At 40.5% G+C, this 21319-nt stretch overlaps 1 protein-coding gene and 1 non-coding gene across 5 annotated transcripts in view; both read right to left on the reverse strand.

The window, feature by feature from the left end:
* Positions 1–21319, reverse strand: part of taf4 (TATA-box binding protein associated factor 4) — an 87415-nt gene that overhangs the window by 25980 nt on the left and 40116 nt on the right. For 3 of the 4 annotated variants that reach the window (XM_008110153.3, XM_062979014.1, XM_008110151.3), the window contains exons 3-6: positions 7896–8080; positions 4805–4924; positions 3151–3270; positions 788–910 (exon numbers count right to left, since the gene is read on the reverse strand). In XM_008110153.3, coding sequence (XP_008108360.2) covers positions 788–910; positions 3151–3270; positions 4805–4924; positions 7896–8080 — 548 coding nt within the window. The remainder of the gene's footprint in view (positions 1–787; positions 911–3150; positions 3271–4804; positions 4925–7895; positions 8081–21319) is intronic. The other variant, XM_008110152.3, reaches the window with a different exon arrangement.
* On the reverse strand, positions 14188–14275 carry mir5437 (microRNA mir-5437). The gene has a single exon (NR_130037.1). It is a non-coding gene; the product is annotated as a microRNA mir-5437 (primary transcript).

A 21319-nucleotide genomic window follows, 5' to 3' on the forward strand; every position in this document is an offset into this window, starting at 1 on the left:
TATTTATCCTCTCTGCTAGTTTCAGAAACTAGTAATCCATAACTGGTAAAACATTTGTCTGTATCAAGTAGGTTGAAATTCTTCTCTTTTCAAACTGGTTTTTTAAATTTTGATTTCATATTTGTTAACAAATGGTCCTTTTTAATAAAGAAATTAAATATCAAAACACAAGCATTGCCCAATTAGCAGACAGACACTCACCAAAAATAGGTGAATTACTACTACTATTGTTACAATTACCTTACTACCAACACTGAATAAATATGTTAGAAACATTATGAATTCAACTTTTCATAGAATAAGCTACCATTTCATATTATGTGTAGACTTGATGAAGTGTAGTCAATTTGGAAGGAACTTATTACAAACAAATCAGATTTAAAACTGGGGGATTCAATTCCTAACTAACTTGAATGCAAACTAGCTACTGCTTCCTTGAGTTTGGATGTAAGTTGCATCTGTGGTTTGATCTAAAACAAAGTTGAAGTGTTATTCAGCTTTGCAAAGTTGAATAAAACTTCACATGTAAAGGAGGACTCAGGGAAGGGGGATCACCACTGGTCATTCCAAATCACCTAAGCCATGATTTAGGTCACCACATGTACCATGACGCTCCATGCAGTCATGCCAGCCACATGACCTTGGAGGTGTCTACGGACAACGCCAGCTCTTCAGCTTGGAAATGGAGATGAGCACCAACCCCCAGAGTTGGACACGACTGGACGTAACGTCAGGGGAAACCTTTACCTTTACCTTTACTATGTACCAATCCAGTGTGTTATCTTACCAGTAGGTTCTGAACTAGTTCTTTCACATTAGCTGCAGTCTCTGTAGACTGCTTTCCAGAAGAGGCCAGTTTTATTAACGTAGAGAGGAAATTCTTGCATTTCTTCACATTTTCCATGGTTTCCTGTTGGAGGGAAAGATGGAGAATCAAAGTAAAAAAGAAGAGAAGTTTTAAATATGCCTCCTGAGCATTCTAGAGTCCAGGTCAAGTCCATCTTTTATCAACAATGAGAATCCAAAGTATTTTTATTCATTGTGTATAAGCAGTAAACCCCCCCTGCTCCCCCTCCCCCCCACACACACAAAATCTGGCTTTCAAAAACCTCTGCATTCACTCTTTAAAAATGGAAACCATTTTCTTTCTACAAAGAAAAAATTTAAAAAGCAATTTGAATAAGCTTTCTAGTACTTGCAGAAGGAGTAGCATTTCAGTGCCCTCCAAAATTATTTACTCTCTCACACCAAGACTAGGAACAGAATGAACTATGTAATACATGCAACGTGCATTTTTACAAATTTATCATGTATTAGTGTGACCAAAATATGCATATATGATATGTGGTATGAATGAGAGGAATGAATGAGTTAGTACATTTGAAGACATCAGTCTGTAGACTAAGGCCTGGAAAACTACCTGCTCAGGAACTGTAATTAAAACCTGCTAATGAGACCTGAAATAGTTGATCTGCCCAGCAAACTGTGATAAGAACTGCGACTGATAAGAGAAATGTTTACATCTGTTAACATCTGTCAACATTTGCTGACTTGATGAACTTTGGGGCAGAGTACTTGTGTTTGCTAACACCAATCAAGAGGAATCAACATCTAGTCCAGGAAACTGAGGATATTCCAGGATGGAAGACGTCTATCACTCATTTACAACTTTGGGACAACATCATCAGCAAAATATTGCTATATAAGTAACCAGGGCCGGCCCAACACGGAGGCCACGTGAGGCTGCCGCCTCGGGCGCAGGCCCGGGGGGGGGGGGGGGGTGCCGTCAGGCGCCCTGGCCCCGCCTCCCACGCTGCGTGAGAGGCGGGGTCAGGGTGAGCTGCACGGGAGGCTCCCGCGCAGCTCAGCCTCGCCGGCCTGGCCTTTTCCAGGGGGCCAGACTGCAGCAAAGGTCCTTGCAGGCCGCGATCGTGGCCTGCAAGGACCTTTGCTGCAGTCTGGCCCCCTGGAAAAGGCCAGACTGGCAAGCTGAGCTGCGCGGGAGGCGGGGCCAACCCTGGCCCCGCCCCCCACACCCTGGCCCCGCCTCTCATGCAGCGTGAGAGGCGGGGCCAGGGCGACCTGCGTGGGAGGCGGGGCCAACCCTGGCCCCGCCTCCCACGCAGCTCACCCTGGCCCCGCCTCTCACGCTGCGTGAGAGGCGGGGCCAGGGCGCGGGAGGCGGGGCCCGCCGGCGGGGCGCAGGAGGCGGGGGGGCGCAATTTCCCCTCCCCGCTTTATATAAAAAAATATGTCCGGCCGGCCCTGTAAGTAACCTTATGACAGTCCAGAAGGTGTGACAGACAGCGACGCTGTTCACCCGCCATACTCAGTGGAGATGGTGTACTTGGGAGTGGCAGATCTGCTATGGGAAAGCAGGATTCTGTTCACTTTTTGGGGCCTCTTTTTCTCATGGGAAGAGAAAAGAGTGCGTTTTGGAGTCATGGTCTTTTTGAAGTTTTGGCGTTTGGCTTTTTGGAACTATGTCTTGGCAGGCAGCAGTGGAAGCTGGGTCTGGCCTAAGCAGGTGCTTCTCCAAGGAGGGAGAAAGAATATGGTAATATTTGTGTGCATGAAGATGGATGCATGTTGTGTGTGAATGAAGAATGAAAATGTAAACCCCCCCCCTTGTTTGTTTCTTAGCCAATGTAACTGTAGGTTGTTTGTGAATCCAATGTAGTTGCATAGAATCTGTATGTCTGTATGTCTAAATGTTGTTCTTTGTTGTTCTGTAAAAATTCTGCTATACCTCTCAGACTGAAATTGCAATAAAAAGAACCTATGCTTTAAAGTTATTGAAAAGTTATTCATAACATTTTTGGTGTCAGAAGTGGGATATTCTGTTCAGTCTGAGCAGGATATTTAAACTTTTGTTTTAAAAGTCTTTATGACATAATTATGGAAATTAAAATTATTTGGAGGGTTTTTTATTTTTGTATATCACTTGTACATTGTAGTAATCTTCATCTTCATTTTGTGTTTTGTGTCAACTCACTTAGTTTCCTACTCATAAAGTTTATCACGGACCATTCACTGTGTTAATGTAGTCATTAGTATGCCCCAAACTGAACATAGAAAAAAATGCATTTTTGTTAGAAAGCCGATAAGAGCTGGCTTTTGCCTTGCAGCAAACAGTTATTGTGATCTTACTGTGGCCACAGTTGAGGTTGCTGTGGCTCCTTGCACCGTCCTCTGAGGAGTTCCAGTCTGCACCGCAGATGCTGTTCCTAATGTTGTCGTTTGTGCCGGACTACCCAGAACAATCTGAGGCTGCAACGTAAAACAGACATTAGCCAATTATACAGCAAGGTCATAAACAAAAAGAGAATGAATCATGATCACAGTGTCTGCCACAACAGTCATAAAACCTGCTTCCAGATAACAAGACCTGCTTAGATATCTATCTGATTCAGTTTAAGAAGTGGCCGCCAGATGGCACAAAGTTTACAAATCTGAAAACTCTGGAAGTTGATTAAAGGCATGTGTGCAACTTGCTGTAGGGACAGTCACATGCACCTGTTTCATCTATGCTTCTTAAGAATCATTCAAAATTCTTTCAAGGGGTGCTGTGTATGCCAACAGAATAGACAATGGATGTTCATGTTACATCAGTAATATAACAGTTAGCATCCAATCATTACATGTGAAAAGGAAAGTCTCAATGGAAATGTCTTAAAATAAACTACTGTCTAACGCTGTTTTTAAAGGCGAAAACACTAAAGAAAATTCCTGTCCACTAGGGGCCCTTCCAGACAGGCTTTATATCCCAGGATCTGATCCCAGGTTTTCTGCTTTTAACTGGATTATATGAGTCCGCACTGCCAGATAATCTGGGATAAACAGAAAACCTGTGATCAGACCCTGGGATATAGGGCTTGTCTGGCAAAGTCCTAGGTCTACTTACAACTAAAAGGCTAAAGCAGTTGTGAGTAGCCATTCACAAGAATTATTCTGAATCATCAGCAGCATAAGAAGCTTGACACTAATGGAAGGTGTGCCTAAGTGGAAGGTGTGCAAGTATAGTTTGATTGCAGTTCAGGACAAATCACCTTAAGAAAATGTTTGTGGCTTAAATTTAATTTCTTAAAATAGATCCACTGAATCAAGGCGAAGTTGGTATGTCACTACTGATGTCATTCCCTGATTCACAAGTTTATTCTAGATAGAATAATCAAAATTAGACCAGATAAGAGAAAGGCCAAATTAAATATTATTTTGTTTATATTAATTCCTGGCTTATAGGGAGCAATTTTCACACAGACTTATCTGTCATACACAATGTCAATATACTCAAAACACATGTACACCTGTCTGGGATTAGTGGTACTAGAAGTAGTGGTTGGTGGACCAGTTCCATCAGAGAGTTTCCTATGGTAATTTAGTAATAATATGGTACATTCGTAAAAAATATCAGTTAGTCATATCTAATAGAAAGCCAGAGTGACATAGAAGTTTGAGTGCTGGACTAGAACATTAGGAAACTAGGCATCAAATTCATGTTTCGCCATGGAAATCTACTGGGTGATATGGGGAAGTCACACTATCTCAGCCTCACAGGATGGCAAAGGTAAACCTCCTCTCAACAAATTCTGCCAAAACCACCTTGTGATAAGTTTGTCTTTGAATTGGCATGAGACTTGAAGGCACACAAGAACAACATATTTGATAAATCTGTGAAGCAACGTACTAGGATGCAGTCTCAGTTTGAATGAGATGATAGCCAGAACTGGAAGGCATAATCCTGATTCTTGAAGCATATTTAATTGTTCACTTAAGATATAAGGGACTATTTTGACCAATGTACCTGAACTACGGGCGGCCTCTGTAATGTTGTTGTGGGCTGTACAGTTGTCTGTGCCTGAGACACTTGCTTGATTATAGTGGTCGGGGCCACCTGCCGTGCAATTATAGGTGTTCCAGGAGCCTGCAAAAAGAATCCCAAGTACATTCAAAGAGAGGCAGCTACATATATATAAATCGATCCATTTGAACACAGCTGTCTAAGAAAGACATATGTATAAAGTAGGCAAAAACTTTGTCTCAGGAAATTCAGTTTAAATTTAATCTTCTGTGCTGTCTTCAGGTAACTTGCACATTTAAATGGCTTACACTGCTTGACAGGCACATCTCACAGAGTCAAATCTATTGCTTATTCTTCATGTATGTAAACCCATAAAATTATGCAGAACATTAAATATACACAAAAACAGCAGATTAAAAATGTAAAGATTTTAAACAGACATTATAGTAGTCAGGTAATGGGAGCCCCGTTATAGTTTTGAGGGTGGAAGATTAAAAATCATTTCTTCATCAAATTATACTATGATGTTTGAACTGAATAAAATAATTTAAAACAATAATAACTGTTCATAAAATAATGCACACGTTCCTATCCAGATGCCTTTCTCTAAAACCATGAAATAAAAATCTACTTTTTATTGGAAATGTTCTCTCCTAACTAATATTTGAGACAAATCAATTTCAATCCCAATTTTAAAAACATACAATTACAGGGTTGTTGTATGTTTTCCGGGCTATATGGCCATGTTCCAGAAGTATTCTCTCCTGATGTTTCACCCACATCTATGGCAGGCATCCTCAGAAGTTGGGGTGCCATAGTTGTGATCTCAGCCATGAAAGCCTTCGACAACACAGTTACACCTATCAATTTAAGTCTGATTTTTATATGGATGAGCTGCAAGTCATTTAAAGCCATAATCCTAAACAAAACTTCTCTATAGATGTTCTCAAGAGGAACCACCAAAGCAACTCCGGTTGCTCCTGACACGTAAAAAAATCAATATTCCCATATAACATGGGGAATTTGGAGAATGTTGTACCAAACACATTTCGATAGTTACATTGTACTAATAATTCGCTGGGAGGGGGTTCTTTATTATACTGGCTTGTACTATAGGAGATGCTCTTGTATTATAAATCTGACAGGCTCCAAGTATTCTGAGTTTTCAAGACATGTTATAAAAAGACTTATTTTAGAAATCCTTCAACTTGACCTCTATTTCTTCAACCTCATAAACAATACATGACATAATAATTTTATGTTATGTTGATGTCTATCACTTCAAAATTCTTGGATGCAAACATTTTACAAAAATTGTAATTGTAAATAAGTAAATAAAAATCCTGGAAATTTCCTAAGCACAGAATATGGAATTTTAATAATAGAAACAAGAGGAGACATACAGCTCCAAGAAGGAATTACTGTGCAGGGCAGGGATCCTGAAACTGCGTAATTACAATTTGTCTCCAAATATTTGACATGGCACTCAGTGCAAAATTCAATTTTCCATGGAGAAATGAGCTATCAACAGGGAGTTTCCAACTGGTTTTTAAAATTTTATCTGTACTGAAAAACTACCATGGGAGGATATAATCAGAGCGACAATCAGACAGTCTCATTTATTTGTTTGCGGAACTTATGACCTGCTTTTTCATGGCTATTTGACATTCCCAAAAGAACTGACAAACAATACAAACATCAAAACTATAAAACATCTGGACAATCAACTAACAAGAGAACAGTGAAATGCAAGATAAATCTCCAACCAATTTCTAAAAAGAAACAGCTTAAGGGGGAGGTAAACCCTGTAAAAGTGAGCAACATTAAAAGGGTTTGGAAAACAGGAATTATCTGTGTCTGGCTACAAAAACGCCATGACATTTTTGCATTCATCCTAAACTGCTTTTTAAACCTCCTTGCCGAAGGACTATTACTTCCTACACCCAGAAAAAAGCACCCTGAGACACTGCTTTAGAGAAGGTGCTTACCAGCTCCTCCCTCCCTCAATTCTTCATTCACTCCTAAATACAAATAACACTAAATACAAATAACTAAATGACACTGATAGAATTTTGTGTGTGTCACCAACATAATGGTCCAGTCTGAGCCTAAGTCAGCGTTCTGAAATTTCCTGTTGAGCTTATTCCCTTCTAAAACCACAATTGCTCATTAGAAACATGTTAATTTCAGAGGTTTTACTTATAACTATCACATTTCTATCACAAAGACTGGGGCCGAAACAGAGATGTTGTATCACTGAAGTAGGTATCCAAATAGATATTGGCAGTGACCACTCTAATTTAAGAAGAAAAAAAGAGAAGAAAAGCAGTATTTCTATTACATATAGTTTTAGATGTAAATATGTGTTGGGATTATCTGCCATATACATAAATCTGTACAAGTATATATCCAACCCACAGCTATTAATAGGAATTGTAGTGACTAGTGACTGAGATTCCTCCCATCACAACTATCAACCTCTCCACTTAGACCAGATTGGGAAACCTTCTTTGGCCCAAAAGTGCCAATCTGAGACAACAGCTGAAGATGTCCCATGGACTGGTGGTTTCTCATCCCAAGCATAAACTTCAAAAATATGTCCCTTTTTCCAGTCTCCCTCTCTCATATTCTGTGTCCCCTTCTTTTGCAATTCCTTACAGTATGGAAAACTGAATGCTATATCAAATTATGCAGCAAATTAAGAAAATATTTGCAAACTTGCATATTTGAACCACTTATTTCAGCCAGAGATTTGATATTGTGTGTGTTTTTTTTTCTCTAGATATTTTTGGAAATTGAGGTTCTATATGTACATCAATGGGTTCTGATTTAGAGCCAGGCAATGAGATCCTTTGATGAGGAAGAAAAGCTTACCTCAATACTTGAGGAAGCTCTGGTAAAAGTATAGCACCATAATCTTGAAGAAACAGAAGGCAGTATCTTGCGAAGTCTGCCAACATATCATCAGAACAGGAAAATATTTGGTAGACATTCAGAATACACTTCAAGGCACATCATGATAGCTTGAGCCTCTGGAGGAGGCCAACTCAGATACCTTCAAATATAAGAAAATTTAAGGTTGTCTTCTACTTACATTTCTCAGTGAACTGACCTGCACAGTCGAGAGCTGGACTGGAGAAGCACTGGTAGGTGTGGCAGGGCGAGGAGTCATGGTCGCTTGAGACTGGGACTGTGCATGTGCTTGGGCCTGCATCTGTGCCAAAGCATGTTGAGGGATCATCAATAACTGGCCATTCTCGCTACGCACCAGGACCATGCCTAAAATGGAAGGAAGAAAGCACCCATAAGAATAGACTTAGGAAACAGAAAGTTGTTCCAGGTCCTGAAGTAATGTAGAAGCAACTTTATGAGTAAAAAGATGTAACGGAATCCTGTAACACCTTTGAAACTATGGTAACTCAAGCATAAACTTTTGGGGGCTCTACAGTGCTCGTATCTTTGGAAGTGGACTGGAAGCTTGTTAGACTTTTTTTTTTTCACCTAGACTAAATAATTTTGCATAATTACTTTTCTATCTTTTTATGGTGTCTTTGAATGCAACTATACTGATAAAGTAAACAAATGTCTCAACAGGGACTATACTGGGAAAGCACATGGCTTGCAAGCAGAAAGGTACAAATTCAAACCCCAGCACTGCTACCGTAACAGAGCCTGAGGCTTTGAACAGCCACTATGAGCTGAAATAGTAGTAAGTAAGTGAACTGGTTCATCATAAGATAGTTTCATATAAAATAAGAGATTTGTTTAAAGCAAGAGAGAAAGTTATTTTTAGTCCCTATAGTTCTATTGCTGTTGTTGTTGTTGTATTTATTTATGTCCCGCTTTATCTCTTCCAAAGGAGACTCAAAGTGGCTAAATCTAATTGTCCTTTCCCCCTCATTTTGCATTTTGAGAAGTAAGTAGTACTTAGATTATTAAATATAAAGCTGCCACATCTTGAAAACTCTGAATAGGTAACACAGGAATTCAAGCATATAGAACTCATTAACATTGAGTAAGGTGCACTCAACGTCAAGAACACAAAACTATATTAAAATTCACCCCAAAGACCACCTTGAGCAATTCTGTTGGACAAATCTTGCAATAGCAGGAGAGATTTCTTCAGTAAGGCAATTACCAACTTGTCAAGATGTCATTTTGTCAACTTGCTATTCCACACACCATTCTCATAAACCACTGCAAGTCCCTAATAGCCTTTGTCATGAATGTCCCTCTCTCACTCTAAGTTAGATTATGGGAGAAGAATCTTCTCAACAAGCTTCACCTATCTGCTTACACTGGAGGGCTTACATGAATGTCACTTGAAGCAGAGGAAGAGAGCAGAAATGGCAACAGATGACTACTGATCTTGCAAAACAAAGTAAAGGATCAAAGCTGGGAAGTTTGTAAGCTACTCACATCTAAAGTATCCTCCTAGCTTGTCCTTCCCCACACTTTCCAAGGCACAGAAAGAAATCCGAAGGACCATGAATATTCGCTTAATAGCAGTGTCATGCACAAACATATTATGTGTTGCCAAATCCCTTTTTATAGAATGTTAAAATCAGAACCATATGACCAATTAAGACTAATAAATAGCTCAAATATCTCACAGGGAGTTTTGGGGGATTTCAATTCAGATCTCCACTATCCAATTTTAAGTCACCACATTGCCTGCTTTCACAGAATTACTTATCTTGAAAAATCACCCACCTTTCCACATTACTTGCTTCTGAATACAATAGGTTATTTTGGGGGGGGGGGGGGGGGAATCTATTGCGTGTACAAGTCCATTCAAACACATCTAAAAGCCACCAACCAATTAAATGCCTGTTTCATCAGAAATGGGAAAACAAATTATCTAACTTCCAAATTAATTTTCCATAACAGATTTAGTCACAAAAGTGGTTATAAAAATTGTAACTGCCCTCCAATGCATCTGTAATAGACGGCACAGCGTAGAATTACATCCCCAAAGAAAAATAAAATGACGGCAAGTAAGGCAGCTATTCACTGCACAGTCACACATATCTACACTCTTAACCTGGTATAATGGCTATGGTGGGGGTTAGGATTTAAAAAAACCCAAACCTGCAAGTAGTGGCCTCAAGTCTTATGAGCAAAACTAAGATACAGGCAACGTAGCACTTAGTCAAGTATTATTCGCCCACATACATTGTCAGTACTGATTTGATTGTTCTTCCCCTGTTCACACTATCTGCACCAACCCATTCCTCAAACACACTTGCTGTCCTGATCTTAATGTCCTAAAGGCACCAGATCCCATCTGAACTTATGACACGGTTAGTACTTGGATAGTAGACAACAAATACTAGGTGCTATAAGTTGTATTTCAGGGGAAGGTACCATCAAAACTACCTCCGAGTATTCCTTGCATAAGTAACAGGTGACACACAAACACTTCCCTGTCTCAGTTTCAGGCTCTAAATCCTTGAAACAGGGGTTTGCATTTTAGAAACATTACTGCTTCTTTGATTACCTGTGACTTAGGTTTGGTGCTCTACAGAAACAAAGCTCCACGGTATCCTTGTGTGTCAATACCTTCTGTCATTAACCATGAACCCTCTGAGCAGAGGACATAAAATAACCCCCTGATATTTCCGAGCCTCAAGTCATGCTTCCCTAGTCTGCAGCAAACAGTGATACAATACCCTCCCACTCCTTGTAAAAAGATCTTCAGAGAAGCTTCAAAAACAACAAGAAGGCTATATGCAGGGTGTATCAAGTCACAATCTGCACGTTTTTCAAGTTATAGGGACGTTAATATGATGAGAGTAGGGGCTGAGATTTTTAAATTTTAGTGAAACACATCTATCTTCTTATGAAGAAGAAGGTGAAGGAAATGAGGTAAAGGTCACACTAATAAGTTTACAAAATGTATTTCCAAGTTCTACATGACCCCTTCCCAGAACTAATGCATCTTGTTCTAGGAGAAAATGCTCATTAAAAGAGAAATCACACTATTCCTTATCATTCCTTTTTTCATCCCTATATACCTAAGTACATCTATTATTTACAAAACCGAATAATTATTTAATTTTTTCCAGAATCATCTTTTGGCACACAAAATCTGAACTGTTTCCATGAAATCAGCACACTGTTTTTTGTCATGGTTGCTATTGTTGTTTTTGTAACAAATATGTAGTCCTTACTAATGTGTAAAGCCAGGTAAAATCATAGACACTAGAAGGACAAATACTGGAGTTATTTCTCTTTCTAACAATCAAAGGAATTTGTTTCAATAGTCTTTATCATTCACTGTGTTTTCCCATGGTATGCTAATTTCTCCCCATAACAGAGTATGCTTAAAGTAAATAATTTGTATGAGATGCATCATCCAGGTTTTTGTTACACAAGATACTTATTCTGTCCAAAATGAACAGGAAGGAGGAAGACAAAAGCGCAGCACATCTGCTTCTGAATTCTGACAGTTTATGGTATAAGTTATGCACCATTTAAGTCTCAAGTTATCTCCATTTTCAGTTGGATTGGAAAGGCGACTTTACTCTCAAATTCTGAAAGTAATTTAACCAATTGCATGCCATCCGTTATTCAGAATTGGGACCCAAAATGGCTGATAATTTAAAATTGATACATTTAAAAACATATAAAAGCTGAATATTAAAATAGATTTGAAATAATTCAATCATTAAATAATTAAAATAGATTTATACAATAAATAAAAAACTGTTTAAAACAATTCTACTAAAATAATACAGAACCTTCTAGCCCTTTTCTGTTTTAAAAGCCTGTCTGAATGAAAAAGTTTTAGCCTGTTGATGGAAAGACAAGCAGGAAGCCATTCTGGCCTCTCTGAGAAGGGAGGTCCAGAGCCCAAGGGAAGCCACTAAAATGCCCCCATCAACAATGATGGCAGTGGAACTGAGAGAAGGATTCCTCCTAATGATCTAGAGTCCTGACAGGCTCATATAGGGAAGCTTGGTCTGGGCCTGAGCCATATCATAGAATCATAGAATCATAGAATAGTAGAGTTGGAAGAGACCTCATGGGCCATCTAGTCCAACCCCCCGCTAAGAAGCAGGAAATCGCATTCAAAGCACCCCCGACAGATGGCCATCCAGCCTCTGCTTAAAAGCTTCCAAAGAAGGAGCCTCCACCACAGTCTGGGGGAGAGAGTTCCACTGCCGAACAGCCCTCACAGTGAGGAAGTTCTTCCTGATGTTCAGGTGGAATCTCCTTTCCTGTAGTTTGAAGCCATTGTTCCGTGTCCTAGACTGCAGGGCAGCAGAAAACAAGCTTGCTCCCTCCTGCCTATGACTTCCCCTCACGTATTTGTACATGGCTATCATGTCTCCTCTCAGCCTTCTCTTCTGCAGGCTAAACATGCCCAGCTCTTTAAGCCGCTCCTCATAGGGCTTGTTCTCCAGACCCTTAATCATTTTAGTCGCCCTCCTCTGGACGCTTTCCAGCTTGTCAACATCTCCCTTCATCTGCGGTGCCCAAAATTGGACACAGTATTCCAGGTGTGGTCTGACCAAAGCAGAATAGAGGGGGAGCATGACTTCCCTGGATCTAGATGCTATTCCCCTATTGATGCAGGCCAAAATCCCATTGGCTTTTTTAGCTGCCGCATCACATTGTAGGCTCATGTTTAACTTGTTGTCCACGAGGACTCCAAGGTCTTTTTCGCACACACTGCTGTCAAGCCAGGCATCCCCCATTCTGTATCTTTGATTTCCATTTTTTCTGCCGAAGTGAAGTATCTTGCATTTGTCCCTGTTGAACTTCATTTTGTTAGTTTCGGCCCATCTCTCTAGTCTGTCAAGATCGTTTTGAATTCTGCTCCTGTCTTCTGGAGTGTTAGCTATCCCTCCCAGTTTTGTGTCATCTGCAAACTTGATGATCGTGCCTTCTAACCCTTCGTCTAAGTCGTTAATAAAGATGTTGAACAGAACCGGGCCCAGGACGGAGCCCTGCGGCACTCCACTTGTCACTTCTTTCCATGATGAAGACGACGCATTGGTGAGCACCCTTTGGGTTCGTTTGCTTAGCCAATTACAGATCCACCTAACCGTAGTTTTGTCTAGCCCACATTTTACTAGTTTGTTTGCCAGAAGGTCGTGGGGGACTTTGTCGAAGGCCTTACTGAAATCCAGGTAGGCTACATCCACGGCATTCCCTGTATCGACCCAACTCGTAACTCTATCGAAAAAAGAGATCAGATTAGTCTGGCATGACTTGTTATTGGTAAATCCGTGTTGACTATTAGCAATGACCGCATTTGTTTCTAAGTGTTCGCAGACCACTTCCTTAATGATCTTTTCCAGAATCTTGCCTGGTATTGATGTGAGGCTGACCGGACGGTAATTGTTTGGGTCGTTCTTTTTTCCCTTCTTGAAGATAGGGACCACATTCGCCCTCCTCCAATCTGCTGGGAATTCTCCTGTTCTCCAAGAACTCTCGAAAATGATTGCCAGTGGTTCTGAAATAACTTCCGCTAGTTCCTTTAATACTCTTGGATGTAGCTGATCTGGCCCTGGCGACTTGAATTCGTTTAGAGCAGCCAGGTGTTCCTGGACAACTTGTTTCCCTATTTGGGGTTGGATTTCCCCCAATCCTTCGTCCATTCCATGTTGCTGAGGTTGAAGATGGCTTTCTTTTTGTGAGAAGACCGAGGCAAAGAAGGCATTAAGCAGTTCTGCCTTTTCCCTATCCCCTGTCACCATCACCCCATCTTCTCCTTGCAGTGGCCCTATCGCCTCCTTTTTCTTCCTTTTTCTACCAACGTAAGCAAAAAAACCTTTTTTGTTGTTTTTTATGTCCCTGGCAAGCCTGAGCTCATTTTGCGCTTTAGCCTTGCGAACCTTTGACTACTATATCTCTTCTTTGTGCCTGTTTGGTCAGCTGTTGACAGAAAGCTTCATCAAGTCCTTCATCCTGACTCGGAGGTCTGTAGTAGACACCCACGACAAGGTCTTTTTGAGTCCCGGGTCTGTATATATAGGTCTGTATACTTCATAGCCAATACTTTGAATTGTTCCTAGAAACAAACTGGAAGCCAGTAGATCTGTTGCATCAAGGGAATTTTGTGATCCTTGCAGCCAAAAATCTGGTTGCAGTTCTTTGGACAAGCTTAAGTTTCTGGATACTCTTCAAAGACAGCCCCAAAGTAAAGCACACTGTAGTAATCTAAATGGGGTGTAACTAAAGTACGCCTAGAATACAACACCTGTGTTGGTGTATCTGTTTAAATCAGGCTGATCATAAAAGCCAAATAGGAAGCGGAATCAATCATCCCAGTTGAGTCAATATCTGCAGTCATAGAAAAACGTTTATCAAGTTATGCAGCAGAAAAGACATCAGCATGTTCATTGTCACATACTCTAGAAACATGAATTTTATTTGTTACTTGAGGCTATTCATAAACTTTCCCACTTCATCTGAATATTAACTGAGATGAAGTGGAAAAGTCTATTAACAGACTCAAGTGGATTTTATTAAATTAGGATTCACATGGGGAATGTCATGAGCAGGAAAATTCCAACTGGCATTTCCCACCCACCCACCATGGTGACAGGCAATAAATATAATCACACCATTGCCTTCATAATACATAATATTCAAGTTAAGTTATTAACAAAGAATGCTTTAATTTTTATTAAATAAACATAATATTCAAATACTACAATTAGCCTATTTGAAGCTTCTAGTAGTATAATTTTGATTTTAAAAATTATGGACATAGAGGGTCATACTGTTTTCCCTTCTAGCTTGAACATTTAGAACATGACAACACTGCAAACTTAGAATTATCTCTCTCACCATGAAGGACCAACACTTAGAAAACAACCAGGACTCCAGTTTGAAGATGTTTTTAACAAGGTTATATTTCACACAGAAATAACATGAGAACTGCAGTGTGGTTAGTTCATCATTTTTCTCTGACTTAGAAGATTTAAGGACAATGGGTAAGAGTTGCGCTAACTAGTTCACAGCATAGTTTTCAGGGTCCATTTCAACACTATCTGGAGAAAAATCATTTGAAATATGGTACTAGATGAGAGTTCTAAGTATAACATGGTTTGCTAAAAAGATAAGTAAATGGGTATCTTGAGAGCAAACCAGACCTGAACTTTCCCTAGAAGCCAAGGCGAATAAACAGAGGCTACCATACTTTGAACATATGATGGGATGACATGACTCAATGGAAAGGACTATGGTGCTGAGTAAAATAGAAGGCAGTAAAAAAAGAGGAAGGCTACACTTCAAGTGAATTGAGTCAATTAAGGACACTACATGTCTCAGATGATAAAGACCTGAGCAGAGGCCTTCCACTCATAAGGTCATCAAAAGTCAAAATCATTTTGATGGCAAATGGAGAGAAGGCAAGCACATTTACAGACAGTCAAGAAATACGCATAAAATGCATTGTTAAAATAGGTAATGTTTTGGACCTTTAAAAACAGTAAACCCAGCCTTTTCTCTAATTACGATGTGAACATATGTCTATGACTACAGTTTTCTTTTTAAGGGGATATCAATAACTGGTTTGCTTTTGTCATTTCTCTAAACACGATGTGAACATGCACAGAATACAGCTTTAGTCATAGGTATATACTTAAAGCTTCAATGGTAAAGTGAAAACTATGTGTGGAGCAAGATTAGAGAAGGAAATAAGGATAAACAAAACACATGAGAAGAGGTTGGGGGAGCTGGGCGTGTTCAGTTTAATGAAGCTAGGACTATGTGGTGGTATGGTCATACTCTTTTACCCTGTTTCCCTGAAAATAAGAGAGTGTCTTATATTATTTTTTTATTCCCAAAGATGTGCTAGGTCTTATTTTCAGGGGATGTCTTATTTTTTCATGAAAAATGAACAATTATTATATACAGAGCTGTCATCACAAACCAGCATAACCAGACAAACTGTGAATCCTATCAAGAATTTCTTGTTACTACCATTATTTCCATGTACAACAATCTATGGTACATTTACCGATCCCGATATTTATGAACACAAAGCAAGATTTATTCAATGACATTCAATAACCCTTGCTACACAACAAAGGGCAAAATGACTGAGAAAAAGGATTATAGGCAATACCAGCAGAAAGTGTATTCATATTAGCCTGCCCAATTGTCTATATATGAGTGAATAATAGATTTCAAGCTGCCTCACTAAGGCAGCACTGGATGGCCAATTTTAATGTCTTTTTAGAGCTTTCTTGTCTATATTGCTTTCATGGTGTTGAAAATTCTGATTTATCATTACTTAGACGTATTTACCAAAACTTTTTAAAATTATAGTTACAGTCCTGAGACTATACCATGTTTTAATCATGTTTTGACCACAATGCATTATAAGCATGGATCGCTGAGTGTAAACTTGATCAATGGAAGTGTAAAACAGCCTCCCTCTTGTTGTTGCTGCTGCTGTGTACAGCTCCCTCCTCCTTCGCCTTTCCCTCCTTCTCCTTCGTGCCGCACGCACCTTCCTCGGCGGAAGAGGAGGAAGCCGTTGCTGCCGCCGAGGATGGTGCGTGTGGCATGAAGGAAAAGGAGGGAAAGGCGCACATTTTTCCCTCCTTCTCCTTTGTGCTGCATGCGCCTTCCTCGGCGGAAGAGGAGGAAGCCGTTGCTGCCGCCGAGGAAGGTGCATGTGGCATGCAAGAAAAGGAGGGAAAGGCGCACATTTTTCCCTCCTTCTCCTTTGTGCTGCATGCGCCTTCCTCGGCAGAAGAAGAGGAAGCTGTTGCTGCTGCCGAGGAAGGTGCGTGTGGCATGAAGGGAAAGGAGGGAAAGGCGCACATTTTTCCCTCCTTCTCCTTTGCGCTGCATGTGCCTTCCTCTGCTGCAGCAGCTCCCTCCTCCTAGGTCTTACTTTCAGAGGATGTCTTATATTTGGCAATTCACCAAAATCTCTACTAGGTCTTATTTTCAAGGGATGTCTTATTTTTGGGGAAACACAGTAATAACTCAAGGGCAGCCACAAAAATAAAGGTGCAAGCCTGAACTCTACTGCCTCAAAGAGCAGAACTAGGTCTAATGGTTTTAATTTACAGGAGGGCCATTTTCAATGGAACATCAATGGGAACTTCCTGATAGTGAGAGCAGTTTGGCAATGGAACTACTTGCCTAGAGAGATGATGAGGATCTCCTTCTCAAGCTGTTTTCAAAAAGAGGCTAGACAGCCACCTGATGGGAAGACCTTAACTGGAGATGCTGCACTGAACAGGAGATTGGACTCGATGAGCTCATTACACTCTATGGTTCTCAATGAAATAGCCAGGACTTAGAAGAGCTGAACTTCAACTGGATTATGGGCTCGATGAATGCAAGAAATTAAGTGTTTCTATAAAAATCTAAGTGCCTCTCACTCAAGAAGTTGGTATTTTTATGCCAACATGTAAATATGATAGTCAAACAAAAACATTCTGCCCATTTCCCTGTCACATTCCTGTATTCATTAAGCCTAGAAAGAAACAGTGAATAGGCATAGATCTTCAACACACTCTAAGCTGATAACAAACACCTGCTGCTCTTGAAAACATATATCAAGTGCCACTTTCAAAAATTGGCCACCAATGTTGGGGCTTCAAAGAGAAATTAGGCATTTCTCAGAAAGGAAACTGACACAGCTAAGCGAAAATAGGCAGAAAGAACAGTAATACAAAGAAGATAAAAGAGGGTTGAATCTCAACAATTCTGTACCTATGCTAAAAGGAAGTGCTTTTAAAAGTTCTGCATCACCTATTCTATCCAAAATTCCCTTAAGAATGTATGTCTTTCAGAGTTTGGGGTATATCTCTGTATGAATGCTAGATTAATTTATTGTATTGCCTGTGTCAAACAAAGCTCACCATCGCCCTACACAAACTGACATTGTGTCCTAAAACATATCCCTTCAGTATTTCTTGAACAAAGAAACTTGTCCTCCTTTACTAGCCTGTGTCAACCTGTAGCCTAAACTGAATCAGGTCAATTTGGACCAATTTGTGCAAACTAGAGCCAATTGAGCCAAATTCAGTCTTGGAGCCACTGGAACAATCGGAATATCCAAGCATTAAAGAATAGCAGAAAAAAACCAGACAGTGAGTCACTAATCAAAGCACAGAAGAAAAATATTAAGAAAAATGCCAAGGTAGTATAATCCAGAAGGAAAGGAGGGGAGGTCAGCTTGGTCATAAATATGATTACAGTAGATCCTCAGTATCTATTTGTGTTTGGTTCCAGGACCACCCCCATGGATACCTAAATCCACAGATGCTCAAGTTCCATTATATACAAAGCAATAGAAAAGTGGTATTAGATAAAATAGCAATTTGAACAAGTGATGGAGAAAGCCTGAGGATCTGTAAAGTGGCAGGAAACTACATTAGCACATGCCTACAGATCAGCTCAGTAGAACACTAACATATAGGAAACACTGCATGAACACCAAGCACAAAGTAGCTGCACGCAATAGCATCCTGCGGAAACTGACTGGCAGCGCATGGGGAGCAGACCCACAAGTAATAAGAACATCAGCCCTGGCCTTGTCTTTCTCAACTGCAGAGTATGCCTGTCCTGTTTGGCACAAGTCTGCCCATGCAAAGCAGGTGGACATAGCACTGAATGAAACATGCAGAATCATCACGGGATGCCTTAAACCTACACCTGTTGATAAACTCTACAAGTTAGCTGGCATTGCCCCTCCTGACGTGCGACGGGAAGTTGCTGCTAACGGTGAGAAAAAAAAGGTTGAACATTGTGAAAGCCACCCACTGCATGGCTATCACTCTCCTCCCACCAGACTCAAATCAAGGAAGGGCTTCATGAGAACCACCACTCCTCTTGATGTTCCTCCAGCAGCAGCAAGGGTGTCTCTCTGGGCAGCTAAACCTGGCAATTCTAACTGGATGGCCCCCCAAGAGGGTCTTCCTCCAGGGGCAAACCAAGAATGGGCAACTTGGAAGTCCCTGAACAGACTCAGAAGTGGAGTGGGCAGATCAAAAGACAACTTGGCAAGGTGGCACTACCTGGAGGAATCCTCCACCTTGTGTGACTGTGGAGCTGAACAAACAACTCAGCATATGTATGCTTGCCCACAATGCCCTGCCTCATGTACGGAGGAGGAGTTGTTTAAAGCTACAGACAATGCGGTTGCTGTTGCCCGCTTTTGGTCCAAAACTATTTAATTGCTTGTGATTTCTTTTTTTACTTTTTTATTTCCATTATTTGAAATGTATTTGTTGTACAATGCTTTTGACACGAAATAAATAAATAGCTCAGTGTGAGACAAAATCAAAATCTGATTTTATATTTTTTTCAAATATTTTCAAGTTGTGGTTGGTTGAATCTATGAATGTAGAAACTGCGGATACAAAGGGCCAACTATGTTATATTGCATTTAAATACATATTTTTGAAACAAAGCAAACACAATTATTTTATTGCCCATTTGAAGTGGAAGAAAAACACTATATGTAATTAATTAAATCATTGCTCCTCAGGCTGATTGGGGGGAGGGGCAGCCATTTCTGCCCAACAGAACTGTACTGATGTTCATCGGTGTTCATCAGTATATGTGTGTATGTGCGTATATATATACATACACACACACACACACACACACATATATATATATACTCGCACATGCTCAAGAATGCCCCTAAATGCACTCCAGAGGTGGGATGAGTAATCTCCCGCAGCCTCTGTAGCTGCTCCCTCCCACCCCCTCCCCCTTTGATTTTTCTGGGGCTAAAATCTTTTTTTTTCTCTCTTTTTTTTAAAAAAGGGGGTAGTCCTGAAATGCTTCAGAATGTCCACTAGAGGGCATGTGTTGCATTTCCACCACATTTGGTGTGCTTTTGGGGACAATTTAGGTCCAGAAGAGGACTTTCTGAAACCCAACACATGATGTAATGCTCTATAGATATCAGAGGAAATATATTTACAGGAACTGATGAGGCCCATCAAAGTCTTCTAAAGTACTGCTTCTTAAACTGTGGGGCCCATCCTCAAATGGAATCCTCTTAGCTCAATGTTGGGATTCTGAAAAATGTATCAAAAATAGTAAAGGTATTCTGAACATCATCTAATAACTGTTTTAAACATTAACATGAATCAGTTGTGCAGTGTTTACAGTGGACTCTGCAGAAGATGCTTCAGTTGTACTTCATAAGAAGGAAAATTAGTCTGTCTAGCAAGCCTTGCAAATGCTGATTTATTAATAAATGTTTAGTTTTTATATCTGTTTTATACAACAATATACTTGGAGTCACTGGAACATTTCTCAGGCCGAAAGGGGTCACAAATGGAAATGTTTAAGAAGCCCTATTTAGAGGGCTAATGCGGCCTCCTAGGCTTCTAGAATTGCCCACTCCTGTTGTAAAGAGACTAACAACCAGTGGTTTGGGGACCAGCTCCAGTTCAGTATAAATAATAATGGTGATGCTAATAATAATCGACTTGGAAGGCGCTGAACAGACTGCGCTCTGGTACCACAAGATGCAGAGCCAATCTTAAGAAACGGGGCTATAAAGTGGAATCCACAACATGCGAGTGTGGAGAAGAGCAAACCACAGACCACTTACTACAATGCAGTCTGAGACTCAAATCAAGGAAAAGCTTCATAGAATCATAGAATCATAGAATAGTAGAGTTGGAAGAGACCTCATGGGCCATCCAGTCCAACCCCCTGCCAAGAAGCAGGAAATCGCATTCAAAGCACCCCCGACAGATGGCCATCCAGCCTCTGTTTAAAAGCCTCCAAAGAAGGAGCCTCCACCACAGTCCAGGAGAGAGAGTTCCACTGCCGAACAGCTCTCACAGTGAGGAAGTTCTTCCTGATGTTCAGGTGGCATCTCTTTTCCTGTAGTTTGTAGTTTCCACCACTCCTCTTAAGGTTCCCCCAGCAACAGCAAGAGTATCTCTCTACGCAGCTAAACCAGGAAATCCCAACAAGATGGCCCCCCACAAGGGTCTTCCTCCAGGGGCAAACCAAGAATGGGCAACTTGAAAGTCCCTGAACAGATTCATAAGTGGACTGGGCAGATCAAAAGATAACCTGGCAACATGGCACTACTTAAACATGGCCGGGCTGTGGCGCAGGCTGAATAGCAAGCCAGCTGCAACAAATCACTCTGACCAAGAGGTCATGAGTTCGAGGCCAGCCTGTGCCTGCATCTTGTCTCTGTCTCTGTTCTATGTTATGGCATTGAATGTTTGCCTTTATGTGTGCAATGTGATCTGCCCTGAGTAAAAAGGGCGGAATATAAATGCTGTAAATAAATAAATAAATAAATAATAAAAGAATCCTTCACCTTGTGTGACTGCGGAGCAGAACAGACAACTCCACATCTGTATGCCTGCCTGCAATGTTCTGCCTCATGTAAAGAGGAAGAATTGTTTAAGGCTACAGACAATACGGTCACTGTTGCCCATTTTTGGTCAAAAGATATTTAGCCGCTTGTGCTCCTTCTATTTTTATCAGTTTTATACTAATGTATGCAATGCTTTTGATACAAAATAAATAAATAAAGTCTGAGCCCCGCCA

Source organism: Anolis carolinensis, chromosome 4 (assembly GCF_035594765.1).
Source record: "Anolis carolinensis isolate JA03-04 chromosome 4, rAnoCar3.1.pri, whole genome shotgun sequence".
NCBI lineage: Eukaryota > Metazoa > Chordata > Lepidosauria > Squamata > Dactyloidae > Anolis > Anolis carolinensis.